Source organism: Lytechinus pictus, chromosome 14, assembly GCF_037042905.1.
Source record: "Lytechinus pictus isolate F3 Inbred chromosome 14, Lp3.0, whole genome shotgun sequence".
Taxonomy (NCBI): domain Eukaryota; kingdom Metazoa; phylum Echinodermata; class Echinoidea; order Temnopleuroida; family Toxopneustidae; genus Lytechinus; species Lytechinus pictus.
The window spans coordinates 3583896-3610841 of record NC_087258.1 but is presented as its reverse complement, the minus strand read 5'-3'; the positions used below and the strand labels follow the sequence as shown (position 1 = coordinate 3610841).

General features: G+C 35.1%; 1 protein-coding gene across 1 annotated transcript; it reads right to left on the bottom strand.

The window, feature by feature from the left end:
* Window positions 1–278: 278 nt before the first annotated feature.
* LOC129276030 (vasorin-like) lies at window positions 279–21417 on the bottom strand. The gene is made up of 10 exons (XM_064109817.1): window positions 21026–21417; window positions 13594–13675; window positions 11775–11900; window positions 9923–10054; window positions 6178–6289; window positions 5076–5180; window positions 4270–4341; window positions 3713–3784; window positions 2953–3024; window positions 279–354 (listed from the first exon to the last, which is right to left on the bottom strand). Exons 1-10 carry the CDS (start codon window positions 21038–21040, stop codon window positions 279–281), a joined length of 864 nt encoding a protein of 287 aa, XP_063965887.1. The 5' UTR covers window positions 21041–21417.
* Between the last annotated feature and the right edge of the window lie 5529 nt (window positions 21418–26946).

Below are 26946 nucleotides of genomic sequence, written 5' to 3'. Positions count from 1 at the left end.
GACCTTTTTGTAGTAATTTTTTACTTCATTTGGGTCATTTGTTGACTACCATTGTAGTCAAAATCATTTGACTACATCTAGTGGGTCATAAATGACCCCCATGGGTTCGGTGTATAGTTGACCCTGAGAATGGGGTCAAAAATGACTGTTATAGGGTCATTTTTGACTACCTATTTTTAAGTGTGTAGTAGTAGTAGTAGTAGTAGTAGTAGTAGTAGTAGTACTAGTAGTAGTAGTAGTAGTAGTAGTGATAGTAGTATGGGTACTATCTATCATACTCACAAGTCTTCGAGGTTGCTAAGACCCTCGAAAATCCCTTGACTGAGCCGTGTGATATCATTGTACATCAGAATCCTGGTATGTATGACATAAAATAATCACAGTTATGGAGGGGGGATACGCTGTCAAATCTTGCGTGTTCATTAATATTCATCAAATGAGCAATTTTAATTATCCAATGGATGGCACTTATTGAAAAAATACTCACCTGGAATAACATATACATAAAAAGTGTATTCTTTTATCTACAGAAAGAAGAAGAAAAAATATTTGCATGGTTATGGAAAATTATTCAAACTAAACTCAAGATATATACACCAAAACAAGTGGAATGCCTCTGGCCGTCTCACCTGCATCACGCGATTCAATATAGCAGCAGTGCTGATTTTGAAAACTACTATAACTCGCACAAGATGTTCAGTGATACTTGGTTACTCTTATTTCCACGTTTTATGAACTAGACCAATACACTTATAGAGATATGATGGCAATTCAACAAATACCCCCAACGTGGCCAAAGTTCTTTGACCTTACATGACCTTTGACCTTGATCATGTGACCTGAAACTCGCACAGGATGTTCAGTGATACTTGATTACTATTATGTCCAAGTTTTATGAACTAGACCAACACACTTTCAAATTTATGGCTGTAATTCAACAAATACCCCAATTTGGCCAAAGTTCATTGACCCTAAATGACCTTTGACCTTGATCATGTGACCTGAAACTTGCACAGGATATTCAGTAATACTTGATTACTATTATGTCCAAGTTTCATGAATCAGATCCATAAACTTTCAAAGTTATGATGGTAATTCAACAGATACCCCCAATTCGGCCAAAGTTCATTGACCCTAAATGACCTTTGACCTTGGTCATGTGATGTGAAACTCATGCAGGATGTTCAGTGATACTTGATTAACCTAATGTATAAGTTTCATGAACTAGGTCCATATATTTTCTAAGTTATGATGACATTTCAAAAACTTAACCTTAGGTTAAGATTTTGATGTTGATTTCCCCAACATGGTCTAAGTTCATTGACCCTAAATGACCTTTGACCTTGGTCATGTGACATGAAACTCAGGCAGGATGTTCAGTAATACTTGATTAACCTTATGGCCAAGTTTCATGAACTAGGTCCATATACTTTCTAAGTTATGCTGTCATTTCAAAAACTTAACCTCAGGTTAAGATTTGGTGTTGACGCCGCCGCCGCCGTCGCCGTCGCCGTCGGAAAAGCGGCGCCTATAGTCTCGCTCTGCTATGCAGGTGAGACAAAAACTATCAAACTACACTGTAAAAACTGTGGTGTTAAAACTGACACCAGTGGGTGTTAATAGAGGACCACACCCTCTGGTATTAAAATTACATCCTAGAGATTGAATATAACACCAAAGAGTGTACATGTAACAACCAAAGGTGTTGCAATAACACCTATAGGTGCTAAACTAACACTGTCAATTTAACACCGGTGTAAAATAACTGGTGTGGTCCTCTATGTACACCGGTTAACACCGCAGTTTTTGCTGTGTAGAAATATTTGACTAAAAGGTTTTTACCACTGAAATATATTGACAAAAACAGATCCCATTGATACACTGTACTAGTATATGATAAAGATATCGAGTGGTGAATAAATGGAATAAAATCGAATGAACTATAAAACAAATAGGGGGCTTGATGAATTAATTAACAAATGCATAGATAAATGAACTAACAAATGCGTATATGTTTCAAACAACCTATCACCAATGAAAGGTCAGGAAATAATTAAATTATATAAAATAATTCGGTATATCCTTACAGGTAGGATTCGTGGCCTAGCATCTTGTTCTGAAACGTTATTATCAAATTAAACTGTAATAACGGCCTTTAATAACGCGCCCACAACCATTTACAACACGATTCGCTCACGTAATATCCTATTGAAAAATGAAGGCAATTTCGGACAATGCCCCCAATCAGCCAACGCTCATCCTTTTTGACTTGGTGATTTGACCGAGAAAGTACTGTCTGAAGGTCACCTCGTACGCCAAAGTGAACCGTTGGGGGTCTTAATGACAACTGAATCTAAATTTGAAAACAAAGCGGTCTCTTCGGGCCAACAAAGTACAATTTTATTTATAAATTTTAGCATGCCCAATTAAGAATTCAATACATATCATAAGATGGCCTGAATTCTGAACCCAAATTTAACCAAAACCATGGACTAAGTCTGGACTAAAAAAAGCTAAAGGTGTCAAGAATTTGTTTACACTGTAATGCTTCTGGTGTTTTCTCCGACCCTTCTCATATCTCATGGTAAAAAAAAAAAAAAAAACCCTTGTCTTTGCCATTTCATTCTTATTTTATTCAAATGCCAAATGAAAGAAAAATGTATAGGGATTGATGCAGTGGCGGACCGTGACCCGAAGGAGACAAATGATTGGAGGGGCACTGTATTCTTTGTGAACAATGTTGTGCCCCTCCAAATCCAATGCTTTGTCTCCTCCGGGTCACAGTCCGCCACTGGATTGATGTCACATTTAGCTACCAATAATTAAACCACATTTTTGGGCCATTACTAGGACTTTCCATTCCATTCTACAGTTAATGGTGCTATTGTAAAGTTTTTCCTTGTGTACTTAAACAATTCATATTTTCTAAGAGGTTAAAAAGATAGGACTTACATAATTTTCAGTGATTCGAGACCTCTGAATGCCCCAGGTTCTATCGCCTGAAGTCCATTCATGAATATGTACCTGAGAAGAGAGAGATAGAGAGGGAGATCAGAGAGAGAGAGAGAGAAGGAGGAGGATGGAGTTTGAAAGAGTGTGTGTGAGAGAAAGAGAGAGAGAAGATAGAAAAGAGAGAGAGGGGGGGGGGAGAAAGACAGAAACAGACAGGGAGAGGTCAACAGAGAGATAGAATTGGATGGAGGGGAGGGAGGGGGAAGCGAAAATGAAGAGAACATAGTGAAACAATGTACCCTACGAATAATGTATGAAAAAATGTATGAAAATTGTGATAAAACACATTTTTTTCATAATAACATAATTATGTTCATATAATATATTGGATTAACATCATGTATGTATTCATAAGATAAGATACACCCAAATTAAACCTTTTCTTATCATAAGCGTGATGAAAACTTCAACATTATAAATCTTGGTCTCTAATGTCCGTTTAAAGCTTTGGTTAATGATGGACAATGTGAAATACTGAGATATTATCTGTAAATTAATATTTTACAAAAGTTAAGTGACCGTATTACATCACTGATTCTTAGTGAGAACTATACTGTTTCCGAATTTGTTAGATCAAGCGCCCTTTTCTTGGCAATGTTTCATTTTTCTTCATAGGTCCATCAAAGCACTTATATCTTCAGAGGTGTTAAAAGTACATAACAGTTGAATAATAATTGCATTTTAATTATCTAATACTTACATTTCCTTTAAACGTTTCAGACCTTTAAATGTATCTGCTTGAAGTCTAGATATCTTATTTTTCATCAGGTCACTGAAAGAAAGTAAAATAGAAAAGAGGTAAAAAACCCAAACAAACAAACAAACAAACAAGGGAAACTATTTGAAATCGTCTTTAATAAACCCGTGTATAGTATGACACAGTTGGAATAGGGGAGATAGTTAAAATAGGCAGCGCACAAATAATTTGCACCAAGGGTAGTGTAATAAGAGCATAAAGAAGCTCGGAACAGAGGAAGAGGAGTTTATGAAGGTAGTCCACTATCCCCCATCTTCTTCAACGTGTACCCCATAGCAATGATTTAGATACGCTTTGGAAATATGAAAGAGGCAATTATTTGTGGAAGACATTTTCATTGCTGGAATATTCCCCAGAGAGTATGAGTGTAAGCCATCCGATGCCCGGGTATTAGCGTATCTTTAAAAGAGCTCAGAAGTTTTGTTTTGACGTATCAAACTTTATCATACAAGCCGAATATTATTATCATTTGTATCATGTTCTTTCACTACAACACTTACATGAATACAAGGAACCGAAGTTCAGCGAATGTGCCAGGTCTCATCACCGTAAAAGGAAAAGATCGTATTGTCCTGCAAAAAAACAACATTAATCTACAATGAAAGTGATAAAATCCATAGCCTATATCCCCGTTTATACGATGTACGTGCAAAATACCTTGCCCTACCTCGTACATTGAAATTAAAATATTATATATTTTGTAGTTTGATCATTCTTATAAAAAAGACTCACATTAATTTGGACAAATCATTATAACCTCTTAATCTAGCTTTAATATGTCCACAAAAAAATATGTTAATCAATATATTGATGCTAGTATATGCATACTAATGTATATTCTCTAGTGAGTGATCCAATACAAAGGACTCTGGTGGAGACTTTGGTAGTGAACGAATATACAGGTTTATTATACAGGCCAGGCAGGTCAATCAACAGGCATGGTATCCATGTTGTGGTAGGTGTATGAAGTGCTTAGATATCCATACTGATATCGTAACAGTGAGCGTACTCATTGTCAGTTTAATATCGTTTTATGAATGAAAACATTTTTGTTTTCAATGCAACCATGCAGCTCGGTGGTATTCCTTCTTAAACCATCCTTAAAATATTGTTAAATTCAGGTCGCGGGTTCAAGATTGACCTTCCTCGCCAACGCTATGAAATATCATTACTTAAGAAAATCATACATTTATGTGTCTCCTTTATCCCGAGAGTTAAGAATATGGAGAAGACAGCAAGTTTATGACAATTTCCAAATATACAACTTGTAAAACCCTGAATATTGATATTGAGAGCACTTTCTTACAGCATGTTCAGGTTGTTGAGTCGAGAGAAATTGAGATTGACCAAGCTGACCAGATCCAATCCTTCAGTTTCGTTCATTTTCTGTTCACTAGACTTCTCAACCCATCTGAAACAACGAAAATTAAACATTATAATTGCTTACGATCCATATTTACAGTATTTTTATATGAACTTTGAACGTTATAATTATCAAAGAACATTAATGTATAGAGCTTCTTCAAATGAAATAAATTTCCCGGTGATTTGCGTCAAATTCCCACGTTAACCACGTGACCGAAATACTACATTTTTTACGTTGTACCTCTTATTTTTCAATTTTTTAATGTTTTTGTTTGTTTTGTTTTGTTATTCGTTGTATATCAAATGCATTATAGATCTTTTAAATATTTTGTTGTACTGATATGTTTTACAATGTACTGGCCCCATCGAAGGCCAAGAAAAACAATGTAGTTGCAGCTAAAAACGGACAACTAGACGTTATTTCACTTTACTTTTATACTTTCGATTTTTAATTTTATATGATATATATTTTTTAATATTACGGAGAGAAAAACTTCAACAGAACGATAATATAAGTTTCTTGGGAGTTTGTATTCTCATGTCTTTTAACCTTGTTTTTTTACCTTGTTGAAAAATTATTTTCATTCATTTCATGTTTTGATAAAAAAATCTATTTGGTTGTACATAAACTAATTGCATGCTACAAATACTACTTTTAAATTATAACATCATGGAAAACAGATGAACTGAAATTGCTACACTGGGTAAATAAAACAAAAAATTCAAAATATTGATTATTCAAATATTTCGCTGCACAAACTGAATAACAATTCAATCAATTAAATAACTGTCATGGTTTATCACCAAAGTCATAGCAGTCAAAGGTTGAATTGCGAAATCTTTTACAAAGAAGGATACAAAGTACGGTATTTACAATATCAATATTCAATAATCACAACAAAAATTATTCATGAGAATGATAACAAAAAACATTGAAATATTATCTGTGGTAAAGTGGAATTGAATAAAACGGATTGGTAAGGGAAACGTAGGCTTTGATTTAGTAAATGATAATCCTTGATTTAAAATATTATTATCCTCACAATTTTCTCGTATCTTCTGGTATCATATGAGCTTGAACCGCATTCCATGTCACCTTTTTACATCGCACCGAGAGAAAATGGCACTCACAATCCAATGGACACGAAGTTGCATCTAATAAGGAAAAAGGGAAAGGGAACAGAAAACAATTAAACAACAAAAGAACCTAAAACCGATAACATATACAGAGATAACCGCCCACATCCAAACACACACATGCACCCCCACACACACGCGCACATCCCCGCGACCACGCACCCACATCCCATAAAACCATATCAAAACATTATATAGGGCATTGGAGTTATAAGGCATTTTTTTAGATGCCGCCTAGTTTAGCCCCCCCCCCCCGTTTCGTATTCGCGCCATAAAAAGTAAAAATGGAGATACGGCTCAAAATGAACCCTTTGGCAAACACAATACAAAGATTAATTGCGGTTTATATACGTGTGTGCGAGGAAGCAACCACCTAGAGCTATATATAAATTAATCATAGTTTTTTGTCATCATCCATGGTCATGCAAATGCTGAAGAAATTAGGTGGTTTTGTGAAAAGCTCCCGAGTCATGGGTTAACTTCACCAATATGCGCCTCGAGTCAATATGACGAAATATTCTCTGAATCAAAGTTAGGAGTAACACCTGAATGAGACTGAACTCGCAGTAGAGTTTCTTTACAATAATTTTTCTATTATCCGTATAATTTAACGTGATTTAATGATCGTCAGATAGAGAAGTTAACGCTTATAAGTATGACTTGCAGTAAGGAGAAGAGGGTCACTGTTTAAATGAAAGGTTTTTTTCCCCTGACCAGATATTGACTTTAATAGAGGGAAAGAAATTTCGGAGAAATTCTAATAATTCCACCACCATTCCCTAGCCTGCCTCCCCCAATAAATCTGTGCATATTAGCTCACTCTTCCGGTCGTGTTGTCTGGATCTTAAAACCGAGCTGAATCAGCCAAGGACTTTAATTTATCAATGGACAGTGACATGTTCCTTGACGTTTTACCAATTGCCCGACTGACCAACATGGGTATTGGTGAAACACTGCGCAACCAAATTGGCTTGAGGCACGCCCGAATTATTAGGGATATGACCAGAATAATAACTGATTCAGGAGCTCGCATCACCAGCGAAACCGTCCATACATTTTCATTGGCGGCTGGTGCCTAGTGGGTAGTGGTCTTTGCTTTACAGAATGAACGTCCATAGGTCATGCCAGAATAATTATAACCTGTTGTCATGGTAGTTTGGGAGCTGTCAGTGGCAATTATTGCATCATCATTAATTGCAGGAATACCTGTAGTAAAAGCCAGGTTTAGCCAGGCAGTAGATTAAGGCCAAACTATGTCGGTGGGGTGGCGAACTAAACTTAAAGGATATCCGTTGGTGTTGGTATTGGTGTTTGGTAAAACTTGTATCAGCCACAACACTTTATCTGAAAGTTAGGATTCTTGCTAGGATTCACAAATAATTCACGGTGTTAGATAATCAATAATATTAATGTCGTTATTTCCCATTTTATATTACAGCTTAGAAAACAAAACTACAAAAAGTTTGGTTGAATTTTTGCAAGTATTATCTATTCATGATATTGTTAGAGTTTAGCACTATTGACACCACCAACGACACACAATTCACAACACTGGTGCTAGAATGCACAATGTCTGGTGTTTAATCATTAATGATGTTGAAGATATCATCTGAAATTTGGTGCGCAGTTATTCAAGTAAATGAAATATTACCGAATCACTATCGCGGTCGCCATGGTTGTAATTGAACAAACGAATTGGAATACCAATGATGAAATCCAGATGATTTTGTTCATATTATCACGGAACAGAAAAGCAATTTCTAATTCGAAAAGATTAATATGGGCCGTGTTTGGCGGTATTTGCATAATCTATTACTCACGTTATTACCAATTTCTATGCGTTTTCATTTTGGCATACAATCAATTTAATACTTAAAAGTGCACGATACGAATCCAGAGATGAATTCCGTCTAATTATTTCAATGTATTCGATATATATGATAAGCATATTACAGGGGTGAAAGCAGGTATTAATTACTTTTATTCATGGAAATTCGAGGTGAATTTATTTCAGAAATAAAGCATTAAAAACGGCGTTTATGCCACATTGATTAAGCCTGTACATGACCATAGAGTTACCTCTAATTATGAAAACAAGATGTACATACTGGGGTCATGTGGTTTGTTCAGTCCACGGTGTCAAATAGTCAAACCATCTTCGAACTCTTAAATTCCAGTATATTCACTGCATCCCTTGCATGGTCAAAGAATGTTGGCTATGGGAACACATTGTGAACATTATTGTTGTCTATTTTGGCTTAGTTACCTTGGCCTCGTTCTGGTCCCCGTCTTACAAAGAGTTACGATTGATCCAATCAATCGTAACTCCATGGAAATCCATCAGTGTCATAATTTTTTCTACAGGAAATTTGCAGAATGTGTTTTGTAAACAAAGGAGAACACCCCAAATTGTCAAGAAATCAATGATTTCATGGATATACATTCATTTTTTTTCACTTCATTTATTTCCACAAAATTAAAATATATACAAAGCGATACACAAATACATTTTAAAATAGTAGTGGACCAAATGAAAGCTCATCAGGCTTGTTTGGATGGCCCACAATAACATTCATAAGCGCACATAGTACGTAATACATAATACATACATAATACTAAAAATACATCTATATGGCATAAGACAGGACAGGAAAGAAGAAGAAAATAAGAAAGATACAACATTATAAAAAGCACATCACAACATATAAAGTCCATCTATCTGGATTAAAAAAGCATGCATTTTATATGATGACTTTCGATAGTTGCGATTGATCGGATCAATCGCAACTCTTTGTAAGACGGGCCCCTGATATGAACTGCGAAGATGCACTTTATAGTCCCTCAGTAGTGGCATTAAAATATATTTTTTAAATGTGACTTAGCTGTGAAATAAAAAAGGGGGTTAAACTTCCTTACAAAATATGGACGTGGCTCGTACTATGTCTAAAGAAATACTTGCTAAACATTTCATCGATATCAAACCTCAGAAATTAAACAGGCCTAAATAAAAAAAATTGGTGGAAAAATATTTGGATGAGCCCTATCCAACATGTCCAATATTCTTGTTTTAAAGCATGTAAGAGAAGCCGGGGGCGAATCCATTATGGTTAACGGGGTGGAGGATGGGAGTGAAAGGGGGGTGGGATGGGGCGGTGATGAACTACAAGAAAATGTCACATAAATTATTATAACCATAATGCCAAGTATGTGAATCAGTTTAAAACCCTACTCAAAACCTGTTTAAGAGATTATTCACATTTGTGGGTCGGTCAATTGGAGGTGCACCACTGAACTGGAAATACGTATTTCCAGTTCAGTGAGGTGCACACCAGTTTTGATTTTTGATTATTAGTATAGTTACATTAGCTGTGTCATTTTCCCCTGCCACATTTTAATCCCAAGTATAAACCATAAACAGAACACAATGCGCTTATAGAAACACCAGTATTAAGCGCCTTATAAACGTTATGTATTATTATTATTACACATGCAATTCCCAAAACAAATTTTCAAAGCGCAATGCTGAATCCCCCTATATCATGCCTATATGAGAATTGAGAAATATTGTTTCCTCGGAACATATCTTTCTTTCATCACATACATTGTGTTGTTTTGATTCTCTTATGTAACAACTACACCAACTTCACTTACTGCAAGCAACCTCGTCGTCCCCTGATGGGCAGTCTGAAAACCCGTCACAAATGGCTGGCGGGTCGACGCATGATGACGGATGTGCGGGACAGACCCGCGGCTCACCCCGGCACGGGCGGGAGTAATCCACACCTGAGGGTGGAAGAGACATCATTCAACATGGGCATCATGAGTGTGTAATGGCGGAGATGGAGTTTCCTAACAAATGGTACAGTTGCAGATGTTAGATGATTTTTACAAACACAATGTCGTTTAGACAAAAAAAGCCACTCATCTCACCTAAACTGGTGATAGGGCCTTCCGGTGCTTTGGATCTAACATTAAACCATGCAAATACTGAAAAACCTTTAGAACAGTATAATGCTCAGCAAGAAAGTATAAAATATAATGTGAATCCAATCAATATTTCAATCGGATGTAGATTAAATATGAGGTATCTTTATCTACATGATTTCGGTTTCATATGATTTATCATGTTAATTGTCAAACCAAACGTAATTACTTCATATCTACCGTTGATTACAATGAAGAAAAAGTCTGTCGAAACAACTCCCAATGAATAAACGTTAGATTTAAGACAACGTAGTAAACCTATGAGCATAAATCAATTAAATTTTCAATTGGATATTAGAATGAACAATCAGGCAATATTTTGTACTATATATGTCTATTTTCACAGACTTATAACTTAACATCTACCACTGATTACAGATGAGATGATATTTATAATATCGGCGGTTTTAATAAGCTTTAGCTTTAAAACAACGTTTTAGGTAATCTTCTAGATCAAATACCTTACACAATGACATAATTATCACCATCGTTATATTCATCATCGTAATAGTCGTTATCATTGCTGTTTTCGTCATCATCGTCATCATTGTTATAATCAGAATCATCAAATTTATTGGAATTGTCTTCACTTATATCATCATCATCATCATCATAATCCATTTAATTACCATTTTCATCATTAAAAGTTTAACTTTGTGAGCAGCCGATTAAAAAAATTATCAAACCAAGATGAAACATGTGTACAAGTGCATGTATTAGAACTAAGAAATCCTGAAAACAACCATTATTGAGAATGAAAAGCTAAAACTACAAGGCAAACCCCGATTTTGTAAATAGGCGTCTTATAGACGCCTAATTAGTACACATAAGTGTATGGGATGAAATTAAGATGGTGTTTTCGGTCACTTTATATTTCAATTTTTGAAGCACTAAATAATTATTTTCGATGGCAATTTTTTCTGGGCTTCATTTTTGTAACATATCACAGACACAGGTGACAAGTGTGACCTTCTAGCTCAGATTTTTAAAAAGTCAAACCAATGTTAACCAATCACTTTAAGCTATAATTATAGTTATCGTCATTCTCATAATCATAATCGGAGGAAGAAAATGAAGATGACAAAGAAGAAGAAGAAGATTTATGAAGAAGAAGAAGAAGAAAAAAAACGAGAAGAAGAAGAAGAAGGAGGAGAAGATGAAGAAGAAGAAAAGGAGGAAGAAAAAGAAGATGAATAATAATAATAATAAGATGATAGAAGATAGAAGATGATGGAGAAAAGAAGAAAAGGAAGAAGAACGATCAGAATCATCACATTAATTGCCATCATTTCCATCACAATCATCATCATCATCATCACCATTATTATCATCAGCGTCGTCGTCGTGACTGTTAGCTCAACCGTCACCATTGATATCACCGGTGCCATCACCATGATTACCGAAAACACTATCATCATTACCATCAACATCATCATCATCCTCATTGTCTTAGTCAATACCATCACCATCCAACACATATAAAATAGGACTATTATGCGAAATAAAGGGATTAACTTACTGCAGAAAAACTCATCGTCACCATAGGGGCATTGTACCTTCCCATCACAAACCTGTTCCTCGGACAAGCACAAGGGAGTAACTCCATGGCACATGTACCCTTCTTGGCAGTTACATGTATTGTTCTCTGAAGAAGGGGGAGAATCAGTAAAAAAAGATTCAATCTTAACAATATGTTCGTGGGCCCTGTTGACTAAAATGTCATATCAGTCTGATACATCCGTCACAACTGTTTTTGATCATGTTTTGTTTAAGTTGATTGCCAAGAAGGCATGGTTGCTTGTAACAAGCAACCAGAGGACCGAGGGGTTAAGGTCCTCTCCGAGGGACCTGTTAGTGACTATTGAGGATAAATGCCTTATCGAAGTGCGCTACCGTACTAAAGTGAGAATCGAACACGGGTCCGGATTGCACAACAAAAAAACACTGTCCCAACCTAGTGACAATGTATTACTATTTTTATATTATTTTGTGAGCATAAACCTCAGTATTTAATGCAAAAAACCTGCTTCCGCAATAGCACTACTTAATGTTCAATTTACATCATGCGTATTCTGTACACAAAACGCAATTGGCAATATGCAAGATTATTTTCTATCTAAAAAAAAAGAAGAAAACACACACAAAATAAAAAAAATTAAAAAATCAAGATTTTAACCGCGATGAATGTCCCGAATGTTTACCTGTATGCAATTTAATTATTATATACTTTATTTAATATGATAATTATAATTGTGTGGATATTTGCGATTGTCAATGGAATGTTTCACCAATTCATCGGCAGAACAAACAATATTTTGAAAGCGTTTTATGCACGTTCTAGAAAATGTGTGGGAAATATCTACGGACGAATTTAAAGTGGTTATCAGTGTGAAAATGATTTTAATTTTTTTGCTGTTTTACTGGACGAGAAAACTGTCTAAACTTTTAAGCTTGTTAAGCATGGTAAAAAGCACATGCTAAGATATTAATTATTGGAAAGGCTTTAAGCAGATTTAAAAAGAAATATTTTAAAGAAATTTCCCATTTTATCTTTTGTGGATTAATGTGTTTAGTATTATTTTTAAAGGGTTAATTTAAAGCAATCATTTGAACATAAAATATGCATATCACCTGGTAATTAATGATATAACATGAATCCTTTGTATTATTATTGAAAGGGTTAATTTAAATCAATCAGTTAAACATGAAAACTGCATATCACCTAAATATCAATATCACGTGAATACTTTGAATGCTAGACAGAAAATTACGTCTTGATTGTCTTCGAGTTCGTATTACCCCCCGAGTGTAGTAGAATAATAAGAAGGCAATTGTCTCTTGGGAGGCATAATTTTGTAGGAGGCAGTTTTGTGTGACTTCCCAAACATGACCTCATTATAGCTCTCCAAAAATATAACCAACGAACTTGGGAATCATGATTATAGGAATCACATCCTGGAAAGAGCGTGTGTGATTCTTGTATAAAGTTATGGAGGTTATATAAAAGCATTATATCACCATAACCGTTACTTACATCATCGCCGATGTGTCTTCAACTACTACTACTACTACTACTACTACTACTACTACTACTACTACTACTACTACTACTAATACTACTACTACTACTACTATTACTACTACTACTACTACTACTGCCACTACTACTACTGCCACTACTGCCACTACAGTTGTTGTAGGTACTACTAGTACATCTTCTCCTCCTTCTTCTTCTTCTTGTGGATGTGTTACTCCTGGCGTTAAATATTATAAAAATACATTGAATGAAATTTTATGATTTACCCGATAGTGTGATTACAAAATAATGTTCACTTTACCTGCATCAGCTCTAGAAAGTTCAGATGCCAGAAGGATAAAGTTGAATATCAGACCACATTTCCATCTCAAACTCCCTGCCATCTGTGAAAAATGAAATATGATAAAGATGATGATGATGACGACGATGATGATGACGCCGATGCCAATTAGTACGAAAAATGTTAATGAGAATGGATCAAGGGAATTTGTGATTGCGCATAGAGTGACCAACAATGTCCTATAATCATCGTTTGATTTTTTTACGTTATAGAAATCATGCATGTGCTTCAAAAGAATAAAAACTATAGCATCAACATAAATTGCATCCCTCCCATTGAATGCAGAGTTTTACATGACGTAGTGTAATGAATAATCATAACAGTCTTCATTTATGTATTTTGAAGAGTTTTATTCCGAAAGGAGCTAAATCAACTATTGGCGTTTTCCTGCAAATCAAGGTCGTTCAATTCACCTTTTCCTTTATCCATGCTGTTTTATTGTGATATATATGACAGTTCTATCTTAAAAAATGAATTAAAACATGTTTTCTTTTTAAATCTATCATTCAATATCAATTTTAAAGATTTTTTTGGAAATTCAACTTTTTATGGATATAGCTCCTTTTGGAATAAAACCTTTGTTGAATGTCCATTTTTTCCAATTTAAACATCTTTAGTATTGACAATTTAACACGAAAGGCATAAATATAGCTAGCAGAGTACATTTTACATTATATCTGATGTTTATTCATTTAAATTTAAAAAAAAAATCATCTTTTGATAGGACGCTGACTTTTCGCTTTTTTTATTCCCAAAAGCGCTAAATCAAAAAAAAAATCCATCAAAATTCGCAGAGATGGTGTGAACATGTATCCACAACATGTAAATCCAAATTTGAATCCATAAATTTGTATTATGTGTTTAAAAAATCAAATGCGATATGGTGCATTTGATTCCAGGACAAAGATACATATATTCATATCAAAAACTCAATTTTGGTCAAAAGTGGATTTAGCCCCTTTTGGAATCATGCTCTTAAATTTGTTCCTTAATTTCAATTAAACTTACATGGTGAAATTAACCTATAATAGGTGGATAAGCAGAATGTGCTTAATTACAATATTGCTAATGCTAAGTTAGGGTGATCCAATCAATACTGTATGTTTTTCACTTTATTACTGACCAATGATTTTAAATTCATATCTACTGTAGACATCGAAATTTAACACATTAAGTAAAATAAATATGCAGTGCAGTCACCAATGCCCTTACAACAACGCAACGTTACTAATGTCGTTATCACCAACAGCGCTTAAAGCTTATTTTTCTAAAGCTATGACCGTATCCACAGAACGGTTCCTCGGGTTCATTCAGTCAATTATGTTGATGTCACACTGGCTAAACCGACTCCATACCGATCAAAGCTATTACGCTATTACCAATGACATGACATCGGGTGGTTTGGAATCTGTCTTATTTGTGTGACTGAGGTTTAGTGCCTTAAGTTTAGTATCTTAAAAGGTCCATTATCCTCAATTCAGTCAAGAAACGTGTATTTTTCAATTCCATATAGCTGCGCAGGTGTATTGTGACAATAAATATGATGAAAATGGAGATTGTAATGAGGTGTGTTTCTATATGAAGTTTGGGAAGGAAAAACATTATATACATGCAAGTACATACTTATAACATTTCTAAAGAATGCAATTGGTTTGAAATAAAGCGATAAGAATTACTAAGAATAGTATTCATAATCGTATTGATAAGATCACCCTAACTTAGCATTAGCAATTTTTGTAATTATTCTGCTTATTCACCTATTACAGGCTAACTTCACCATGTAATTTTAATTGAAATTAAGGAAAATATTGTTAATAATCGTTTGCTGCATTATCTTTGTCGTTATTGTTGGCAAAGGAAAATTATTGATTGATTGATTGGACCAAATGGCCTTTTATTTGCATCCAAGATAAAATCATACATTTAGCATGATTAAACAAAATCTAAAAATGTTATAAAAAGGCAAGGGATAAAAAAAGCAAAATACAATTTTAGAGATAACAATTAATGAAAAGCACAATATACATGTACCGGATGCATCGGATCGGCAAAGGCCGAAGGCCTATAGTCCCCTAAGATGACATACAAATACATAAAATATACACCAGCACAGAAATGGCAAACAGGCAACTAATAGTCTATTCAATGAATGATTGATTAATACGAGATGATTTGTATTGTTTTTTTTAAGAGACATTGACTGGCAAGATTTCTGCTCTGATTTCAAATTATTCCGAATCATAGGTCCTCTATAATCAATAATGGAACGAGAAAAATCATATCGGTACTTATAGTACTTATAGTATCGGTACTTATGGCAAGTATAGATCATTATGATGTCTTGTTGCATATCTATTGACAGCACTTTGAGAAATAACGAATCATTAAAACATTCAGGCAAAACATTTTAAAAATACTGATACATAAATATGGCAACGCAGTAAACATTAAGGTCAAATATTGTTAAAATATTATGATTTTTAAAAATTATGTCGGTATGCTCAAGGTATGGTGACTATTTTTTATTATTCTAATAGCATGTTTCTGCAGCAAGTATAACCTCTGTAATAAGTATTTTGATCGATTTCCCCATATGTTGCAATAACTCAACTGTGGCAAGATCATAGCATTATGTAATTTCACGAGAACTGACATTGGTAATATATGTTTAATTCTACTAAATATTACTATGACACAGGATACCTTACGAGAAATTTCATCTACATGATATTTCCAAGTTAATTTGTTTTCTAATTTCACATCAAGAAATTTTAGAGACTTTGTCATTTGTATTTCATTATCATCAATATATATTTTATTTTGACTTAAATCCAGGTATTTATTTTTTGTTTTGAGAATTATTAGATTAGTTTTATTAAAGTTTAGTAACAATTTGTTTGCGAAAAACCAATAATAAACTTTTCGTAACTCAATATTGATGCATTTGGATGCTCTTACTATATATTATCGTCAGAAACAAAAAGGCTTGTGTCATCTGCGAATAAGATAATTATGTCACTATAATTCGGTAAATCATTCACACATAACAGAAAGGGAAGGGGGCCGACATTTGAACCTTGGGGCATGCCCGTGGAAATTGCATTGCCAGAAGAAGTAAAATTTCCAATGCTAACAAACTGTTTCCTGTAAATAATTACTGGTTAAGTCATTGTAATACCCCGAAATCCATAAAAGTATAATTTCGTGATTAAAATACGGCGATTCATACAGTCGAACGCTTTCGAAAGGTCTAAAAAAAAATCCAATTAACGTTTGTCTATTTTCAAAATAAAGTTGGCGTTTATTTCTGTAAGATCTAAAAGGGCGTGGTGGATACTGTGTCCCTTTCTAAACCCATACTGCCTCTCGTAAAGTATATTGTTCTTTTCAAGATATGTCATCATTTGATCACAAATATTTTTTTCAAAGATCTTGCTAAAAACAGTTAAAAAGGTAAATGGGTCTGTAATTATTCAAATTAGTTTTTATCTCCCTTTTTAAAGACAGGTAATTCTTTTGCAAGTTTCAAAGTATCTGGAAAAATATCATGCTGCTATATTGTCGTCTATACTACCTCTATGCAGGGTCGACGCAACAGTGGGACATTAAACTTTAAATTCAATAGAAACACGGAATAAACTTTTTTTATCTTCACTCTTTAAAAACTTGAAAAAGAATAGGGGAGGGGTCGAAGCCTGTCCCAGTTTAGCGTCGATCCTCCATAAGAATAATATAGACGACAATATAGCAATGTAATAACCTGAAACGAAAACAATAAATGCATGTTACCAATGCAGTGGCATCGATCTGAAAAAAAGAAAAAAAAAAGAAATTGCACTAGTAAAAACACGACGTCATACATGTTTATTAAAAACACAGGATATCGTGTTTTTTTGTTTCAATTAAGTATTGATTGTAAATATATACTAACAACTCTTTGCTAAATGTAGAAAATATCTTCCATTGAATCTTAGAATGTGGGTGTTTATTTTTCTTTTTTTTTAATTTCCAAATTATGTTTACGAAAGTATTGACTCAACTAAAACTATTCTAATCATTTGAAAATTAGACAAGACTGAACTGTTGTCTTCAGGTCCTTGATGAAACTGTATGGGACCAGTGGCGTACCGTGGGTCAAGGCATTGGGGTGGCACCAGCAAAAACAATTGAGTCACTTATACCGTGTTTACACTTAATCGGCATTTGAATCGGCTCGCGGTTCTGAACCGCGAACCGATTCAGCATCGGCTTTTTCATAGCGTGTAAACGCGAGCAACTTGAATCGGCTCGCGGTTCAGAACCGGCAATTTGCACCACCAAAGTAGTAGGTTCTGAACCGCGAGCCGATGCAGAATCGGCTTTTTTACTACGTGTAAACAGAAAGCCGATTCTGCACCGGCAATTTGTGCGCATTTCAATCACTTTACCATTGTGACGTAATTGTAAGCGCACTGATCCAGCGTTGTCTTTATTATGACGTATATTGTAGGTATGCGTATCATTTCAGGTTTTTGCATCGGCTCGCGGTTATGAACCGCGAGCTGTAACAACGTGTAAACGCAATCCAAATGCCGATTCTGCATCGGCATTTGGTTCAGAACCAATTGCCGATTAAGTGTAAACTGGGCGCGCAAAGCGCGCTAAATTTCCAGGTATGCTGACCTAATAGAGATTTTGACGGACTGTGCCATTAAACAGTTATGTATTTCACTTATCAAATAATGCGAGCGCGAAGCGCGAGATAAACATTTCTTGTATTCAGACCTAAAAATTGCATTATAAGCATTTTTTTCTAATCATGATACGTACCTGTCTCACCATAAAACAATACCAGCGCGAGCTGAAATATGTGTATAAAACATACCCCAAACAGGGATATTGTAAGCCTATTTTATAGGAATTCATGAAGAGCATACATATCTCACAATGTCACCATAGTACTGATTCTGTTAGAATTATACTTTAACACATCAAGCACATTTTGTAGTCATGAAAAAGAAGCATATATCACTACATAGAATAATAAAAGCTCGAAGTGCGAGGAAATAAATTTTTTGTGTAATGACTTAAAAACGGGATGTTTTAGTAACATTTAATCCCAATGAACAGGATCATTTATCTCATTAAACGGACAATGCGAGCACCACGAATGATGAACACATAGGCCCTAAGCAAATGATGTTTCATAAAGTTATAGAAAAAATACTTCTTATGTAATATAATAATATATATATAATATAATATTATATAATATGCAATCTTCTTCCCCAATTCGTTTCTCTTTCTTTCTCCATCTTTTCCTCTTTTTCCCTCCTTTTTTTGCCAGCCGTTTTTTTTTTTTTTTTTTTTTTTTTTGGGGGGGGGGGGGGGCACGTGCCCCCCGTAGTTATGCCAACATAACCTGGACCTACTGTTTAGGGGCCTTTTGGTTACCTACATGTACCAATTGGTAATTACTGGAATAGCTAGAAACGGCAACGAAAAGGAAAAGGGCAAATCTCATGCAAAACGAGAGGCACACTGTCAGTGAATATCAATAATGCCAGGGAAAGTCTTTGATAATCCCTCTAATCTATCTTCTTCTTTATTGGTGTTGGTAATTTCCTTTGTTTACTAGATTGTATATAATCAATTCTGTGTACTCCTCCGGTTGTTTATATAAGTAATAATGCTGTAGCAGACCGTCACATGATAATTGGGCTGTATGTAAACAACCCCCTATCTGCGTTGAAACGGTGAAGACCACTCAAGTATTATACATTTCTCCACTCCACTATATGGTTGATACAACCTTAATGCTGATAAGCACAAAAAGGTCATGTTTTATCCGTTTGATTCATCATAATTTTTAAACAAGTGGAATGCCTCTGGCAGTCTCGCCTGCATTATGCGATTTGATATAACAGCAGTGCTGACTTTGAAAACAGCTATTGAATAATTAAACACATGCAAAAGAAAACATTCATATGATTCATATAATAAAATACTATTTCCATTGACCCAAAATGGGCTTTGACCTTGGTCATGTGACCTGAAACTTGCACAGGATTTTTATGGATATTTTTTTATTGCTCGTATGTCCAATTTTCATGAACTAGATCAATACAATTTCAAAGTTAAGATGACAATTCCACAAATACCCCAACATGGCAAAAGTTCGTTGACCCTGACTGACCTTGGTCATGTGGCCTGAAACTCAAGCAGGATGTTTAGTAATACTTGATTACCCTCATGTCTACGTTTCATCAACTAGGTTCATATACTTCAAGTTATAACGACATTTCAACAACTTCGGTTAAGATTTTAAGTTGACGCCCCCGCCGCCGTCGGAAAAGCAGCGCCTATAGTCTCGCTCTGCTGTGCTGTGCAGGCGAGACAAAAATGAAAAGAAAAAATAGAAGCGAATTATATGTAAACTATAACCTTGCGGAACGCCAAAAATAACAGGATACGCGACATATATTTTTTTATGCAATGATTTAATAGACACGGCAATAACAATGTGCTGAGAAATACTGAGCGATATCAGGTGAAGATGAGCGCTGCTAAATTTGTCAGGACTTTATCCATTATAGTCATTTTGGTAAAATATAATGCTCGTACATCCAACTCAATTTTAAAAAAAAATGCAATACAGGGCAAGATTCAGTAATGTAAATCTTTATATTGTGTAATGAATAATTAGTACAATACATTTTAAAATACAAACATGAATTTCCAACGCTAATTCAAGAAAAAAGTGGCGCTTCTGGGGCAACGGTCGCAAAAAGGAAAGAGAAGAAGTAGAAGAAGAGTAGTAAGAAAAAAATAAGACGAGAGAGAGAGAGAGAGAGAAAGGGGGGGGGGCAAAAAAAGAAAGAAGGGGGACAAGAACCCACGTGAAAGTTCAATCTGATGATTAATTATATAGAGAACAAAAACAAAAGTATATATAAAAAAATAAAATCTACCGGTGTCAGAAGTTCGAAGTGGCACAATTGAAAATGGGCTGGGGCACAAAAATATCACTTGTCCCTGTCCTGTTTTCACAGACAACCCCCTAAATATGTATGAAAAAAATGCTTTTAATTGAGTTTATTTTATTGACACTCTAGAGAGTCCCCGAGGCTTATATCTGGGTTTGTCCGATATACATGTATGTACATGAATTTCCTGTAAAGAGTCTAAAGGTCAAAGCCCCTTCTAAACCCTCAGGCATGTCAGGGGTCAAAAAACAAAATACGTGTATCTTTACTTTAAAATAACGAACAAGTGCAAGGACACTTTTCTTGTCTCTACCCCTCCCCGACGAGGATCGAGTGATCTTCTCTTTAAATTCCTGTTAAAAAAAGAATGAACGTCAGCATATTATAGTAAGAAGAAATGAAATAGATATATCAATGTGTTAACTTACATTACAGTCCAGCATCAAGATGAAATGGTAGGCATCCTATAAAAAAGTGCAAAAGAGGTGAGAATATATCGAACGTTGTCATGAAAGTAAATGTGTTCACGTGAAAATTACTAAAACATGGAATGACCTCCAGATATTTAAATGACCAGCATTTGAAAGTCCGGTTTGGAGATAAAATTATTAATCGCTACCAAGTAATTCGACAATGCTGAATCGCCGAAATAACATTTAAATGAAATGACGCAGTGTCCGCCGATTTCAAAGTCATGCCAACGTTGCTAGGTCAGAAGTCTTGCTCTGTTGACCGAAGGATCGAACAGAATTCCGCCAGCAAGAATGAGGGCAAATCTACCATGTCGAACAGACAATCAATCGTGGAGCTTAGCACTCCAGGGCATCAGTCCACCAAGTGACAGGTTAATTTGGGATTCAGGGCGATCCCGTGTTAATATAAGAGCTTACTATTTACGGCGATTCAGTCCGAGTTCTCATTCCGCTAATAAACGACAAACGATTCGCTCGTCCATGTCTGATTTCATTACTCACAACCCAGCTTATGGTCCTTTGATCACTGAAATGCATTAATGAGTTTATGCGACTTACAGAATTCAATTTCATCGATCATTGAAGAGACGCACAAAGATATATATTTCTTTCACGTCTGATATTCATGAGTGATTTCTTGGCAACTTACAATGTTCAAGACATCAAAGCCTAAGCAGAAATTTGAGGAAAAAATGAAATTATCCAATTATCCTATTTTCCCCTCCCGTCTAACTTGTTTTAGTACACACATGTATATAGTATATATATATATATACAATGGGATGAGGCCAGGCCAACTCAACAGATGACGCAGGACACCATTATTTGCTTTAGCTTTCGTCTTTTAATTGAGACTTCGTCAGAAGCGTCTGTAATTACAGACTATTGTGATAGTTAAGTATGACCGTATCCTATCTCGTTCTTTAGGAAAGTAATTAATTTTTTAATTTTCCCCCAATTTGTAAACAATAATGCGTTTATATGATGTAAAACAAAATATAATTATAATTCAGATTATTTTGTTTTGCCAGATACTTAGTACATAATTTTAGCTAATTTAGATTCATAATAAATCACTACAATCTCCAGCTCTTTGAGCTATCGGGGGGTGGGGGGGGGGGGCGGGGGAGGGGGGTAAACTCGCCCTATTTTTATGAAAAGGAAATCTAGACTTTTCACCTCACAGCTCAGACCGTAAGGGTAGCATGATGAAAAATGGCCAGCAATATATCTTCTGGGAATTCCCTATTTGAATGGACGTTCTCAGATAGCTGTTATTGGGAAAATGAACACCATATTATCTTCTAAAATATTAATGGCTTGCATATAAATGATATGATCGAGTTCATAGGGTCCTCGTAGTCAAAGAAGGAAAGAGTACTGTCGGCCTATATTAAGTGTACTGGTGTATGGTGTACATGGTGTATGTTTTAAATAAAATAAAAACAACATGGTGTTCATCATCCTTAAATGGGAACTTCACCATCATGATGACTTAAAAGTTGTTTTAATAATAGCAGAGGATAACAATAAACATTGGTAAGAATCCATTCAAGTTTAATGTAGCTATGTATTATTTAGGTTTTGAATCTTTGATGTCACTTGTAAGCAGCTCCCTAATGTGTCATGTAATATAAATCCCATAAAATGACATTTTCTCAGCAAAATGTAAATATTTTTACTTCTGTATTCATTATATTACCAGATACATCATTTTCATACCTGCTTCTATAACTTCAATATTTTCAGCCATCGTGGACCGTTCTCACACAGGAATTTAATTGAATTTACATGTCATGTCTTATGGAACACCTCTTGCATTCGACGTCGCAAATTAAAAACTAAAATAAAAAGAATCCACTCTCTTTCTTTGTGGCGAGGTGCGCTGCAGTTGATCTTCAGTGAGATTGCTAGTAAATGTGCAAGTTACATGCCAGCCATATATTTATAGATATAATATCAAAGAAGCTCACATTCACTATATACTTTAAAGAATAAAGAGATCTTACATGATTCATGAGGAGTTAAGTTTCAAGTTTATTTTTAATTCCACTTAACATCAAATAACATTGTCCATGTCGTCAATGAATTAACAATAGTGATTTATATACTTTATAATCCACATGACTTCCACCTGACTGACAGAACTATGTAAACACACGCTCTCGACATTCCCTTTCTCCTTCAAATACTTACTATCAGATAAGACATTGATATTATCTGAAATTTTATAAACTAGACAACTAAACAAATAAACTGAATCTTGAAAGACCATGCCATTTCATACCGATGTACAGTGCCGGCCGCGGGAAACGTCACAGTGCCCCCTAGGGCGAACGCGGTAGCCCGTAGCGGACATTTGAGGGGAGCGGACGAGGGAAGACGCCCGCGTCCGCTCCCCTAGGACATGAGTGCCCTAGGGGAGCGCCCGAGGATAGTGCCCGCGTCTATCCTAGGGCGTTTCCCTAGGATGTTCAGCCGTGCATTCTTGGTCGAAAGAGGAGGTCTGATTTGACACATTCGTTCAAGACTGCATGTGATTTTTATCTCATATCAAGCATAAGTTTTCGATAATTTATCGTGGATAAAATCTGTTATGAAAATTACAAATTTTGGGTTGTCCGTTATTTCATTCACTGACATGGTTAGTCGTGATCGTAAATGAGTTTCTGACGAAGGAGCAGGTATTTGTCGATGTTGACCCTACATTCGAGAGGTCGTCCTAGAACTATTTACTCTATTCTTTCCCTACATGGTCATCCTTTTTTATATACCCTGACATGCCTTTCAGGCGCGGATCTACGAGATGCATATAAAAGGGAGAAGAAGAAAGCAAAAATGAAAGAAAAGGCGAAAATGAAGGGATGGATTGAAGACGAGAAGGAAAGAGTTAAGAGAAATAGAAAAAGTGAGAGAAGGGGAAAGGGAAGAAAGAGAAACAGAGGGGATAAAAAAGGGAAGGTGAGGCAGAAAGAAAAAAGGGAGAAGGAGAAAAGGAAAATAGATTGAAAATCGAAGGGGAGAAGAAGAGACAAAGGAAGAAAAGGAAGGACAGAATGAGAAAGAGAGAATGATAAGGAGGGGGAAATTAAATAAAATGAAGAAGGGAGACATAATAAAATGGAGTAAAAAAGCGAAAAAGGGAAGAGAAGGAAGGGCGCAGGAAAAGGTAAGAAGTACAGGGGACAATAGAAGTGGGACTTAAGAAAAAGTAGAGGAAAAGAGAGAAAGTGGGAAGAAAAATTTGGGAATTTGTCCAGATTTTCATGTCAGAAAATACGTTAGTAACTCGCATATGCCCATTTTTACGCTGATGACAAGTATTGAACATTCTTGCGCTCAATCTTGTAATTATTTTCTCTCACCATGCTCACAATTTCCTGCTCTCGTTGCATCAATTAAAAACTTGTCCCGAATTAACATCCGCTCATTCAAGAAAGAAGAAAGAAAAAGGAAAGAAAAAGGCAAATAGGAAGGGATGGAGGGAAAATGAGAAGGAAATAGAAAAAGTGAGAGAAGCAGAAGGGAGCGAAGAAACGAAGGGGAAAGAGGAGAAAGAGAAAATAGAGGGGGCTTATTGTTTCATAATAATATGGATACCATATAGTTCTGCAGTACTTAGTTATAAAACTTGTTTTACTCAGTAATGCTCACGCGTGATGATTAAAAGGATTTTCGACTATATAAAGGTGAAACGGGACGGGGCTTTCATTCTTTAACTTGGCTTGACTGACTCCTTTGTTCCCCCAAAAGAATTGTTAGGTTTGATAGTTAGCGTTTGCGTGAGCACCCACCAAAACTCTTAAGAAAAGAAAAGAATGGTTTGTATAGCTGCTCCATTCTTGCTTTGTCGGCAAGTGATAATTAACTCGTTAAGTACCCATTCCACACACTACTTCATAGTAGCTTTCGAAAACATACTTTTACTAGGGTATGTGTTTAAACATTGAAGCTAAATGCGCTAGATTTTTTTTTAAATAGTTACATTATGTAAATAGCTTTGGTTGCTTTGGTCTGAAGCGCATTGAGCATCCAATCAAGATGGAAAGTGCGCTTTACAAATGCCATGTATTATTATTTTTAGCTGCCATATAACACTGAATTCTGTATTATACCAAGTTGCGACTTGGTTTTATCATTTCCAATTCATATAACAAAGTATATTTCTTCCTTCTTCTCATTTATTATTTCCACCACTTTCATCTCTTCCCAATTCGAATATCTACCAATGTAACTTAAAAACCGCAATAGAGTGCAGGTAATGTAATCAGATGTTTTAGCAAAAAGATAAATATGTTCCATTTAGGTAAATTTATACTTTTTATAGGGTGAGGGTTTTAGAGACCCGATTTGAACCGAAATGAAAAGAACATCCTCATTTATTGTTGTTAACGCATCAACAAATTAATCCCCCCCCCCCCATTTCTACGAACATCCTGTCATAAATTGGGAAGCGGATGTGATCAAAGGAGATCAAAGGTGTGGGCGGGGAGCAAGACTCTACCAGACTGTTGACAATAACAAAAGAACCAAATAACAAATCGATGAGCACAACCAGTTTTGCTGGTGTTCGCTTTTTGCACGTCTACTTTGTATGATCTTGGTCATACTAGTATTCGTTTTCACGTACCTTTCATTCCCTTTATTAGGGTTTTATCAACAATGTCAACGAATTGACGATCCCAATATTGACCGCACGTTTGTTTTAACATAATGAGAATTCGCAAATGCCCTTGATATTCATAATTCTGTTTTATTTTAAGTTTGTCATTAATGTTTGTTAACATTCACTCTGTTAATAACTTGTCAATTTTGATTTACAAAAAAAATCATGTCTGCTTATTAATGTCTTTTGTCTATTTTAATTATTTTTTGTTGTTGATATGCCTTTCTTTCTTCTTTCCTGATTCCACCCTGTGCACCCCGTTAAAACTCAAGGAAAAATATTTCAAATGTTTTCTAGTTCTTACACTGTTCATAATAAGGAGATGGGATTAGGTGTAAAGTTCACGCTGAAGGGAGAGGAATGGGTACGTTTGGAGAGAAAAAAAAACTTATCACAAAAGATAAAGAATTGATCTCCATGACATTAAATCACAATTGTGTCCTATTTTTTTTTACAAGTTTGTATGATACATGTATGCCTCCCACGTAAGGCGTAAGGAAAATAAGTTTACCTAATGCATCAAATTAGATTAATTGATTAGATTCATTGCGGTAAATGAAAAACAATAAATTCGATGTTCCAGCAAGGGTGACCAGATTTCACAAAATTAAATACGGGACAATCGACAAAGCACTATGTACAATCGGATCGACCGAGCCAGGCCAAAAAATCAACAAAAAGGCTACACAATGTTAGACTTGTTAACAAAATATATTAAGAAAGGGGAAGGGAGGGTGAGCGGAAGAAACAAAAGAGAAAAAAATGAGGAAACAAGAAATGAATTGAGAGGAAAGAAAAAAATAAGGAAAAATTAAAAGGAAAAAAGTTTGAATAAAAGGATAAAAGAAAGAATAAAAGACAGATAAAAGTTTCCGTCATTACTTGAAATGAATAAAGAAAGAAAGAATTAATATAAAGGAAGGGAAGATGAATAAATGTGTGAAAGCAAAAACATAAGGAGAAAAAAGAGAAAAGTAAGAAAAATTGAGGAAAAGAGAAAGAAAGAAAGAAAAAGAATTCCTTCATTATTTGAAAGAAACAAAGACAGAAGAAAACATGAAGGAAGGAAGAAAGGAAAGAGGGAATAGGGGAAAAGAATTAAAAGGGAAAACAGAAATGAAAAAATGAAAGAAAAGAAAACACATAACATCTAAAAAAAAATATTCTAGAATAGATTCTGATCACGCTAGTTTAAAAATATAATGGTCTA

What these genes read in the sequence shown, in the direction of transcription:
- LOC129276030 (XM_064109817.1), bottom strand. An exon ending in ACTTTCTAGAGCTGATGCAG is followed by an intron (nt 11,901 to 13,593) that starts GTAAAGTGAACA and finishes CCCCTTCTTCAG; the next exon opens with AGAACAATACATGTAACTGC. An exon ending in TGACGATGAGTTTTTCTGCA is followed by an intron (nt 10,055 to 11,774) that starts GTAAGTTAATCC and finishes TTCCACCCTCAG; the next exon opens with GTGTGGATTACTCCCGCCCG.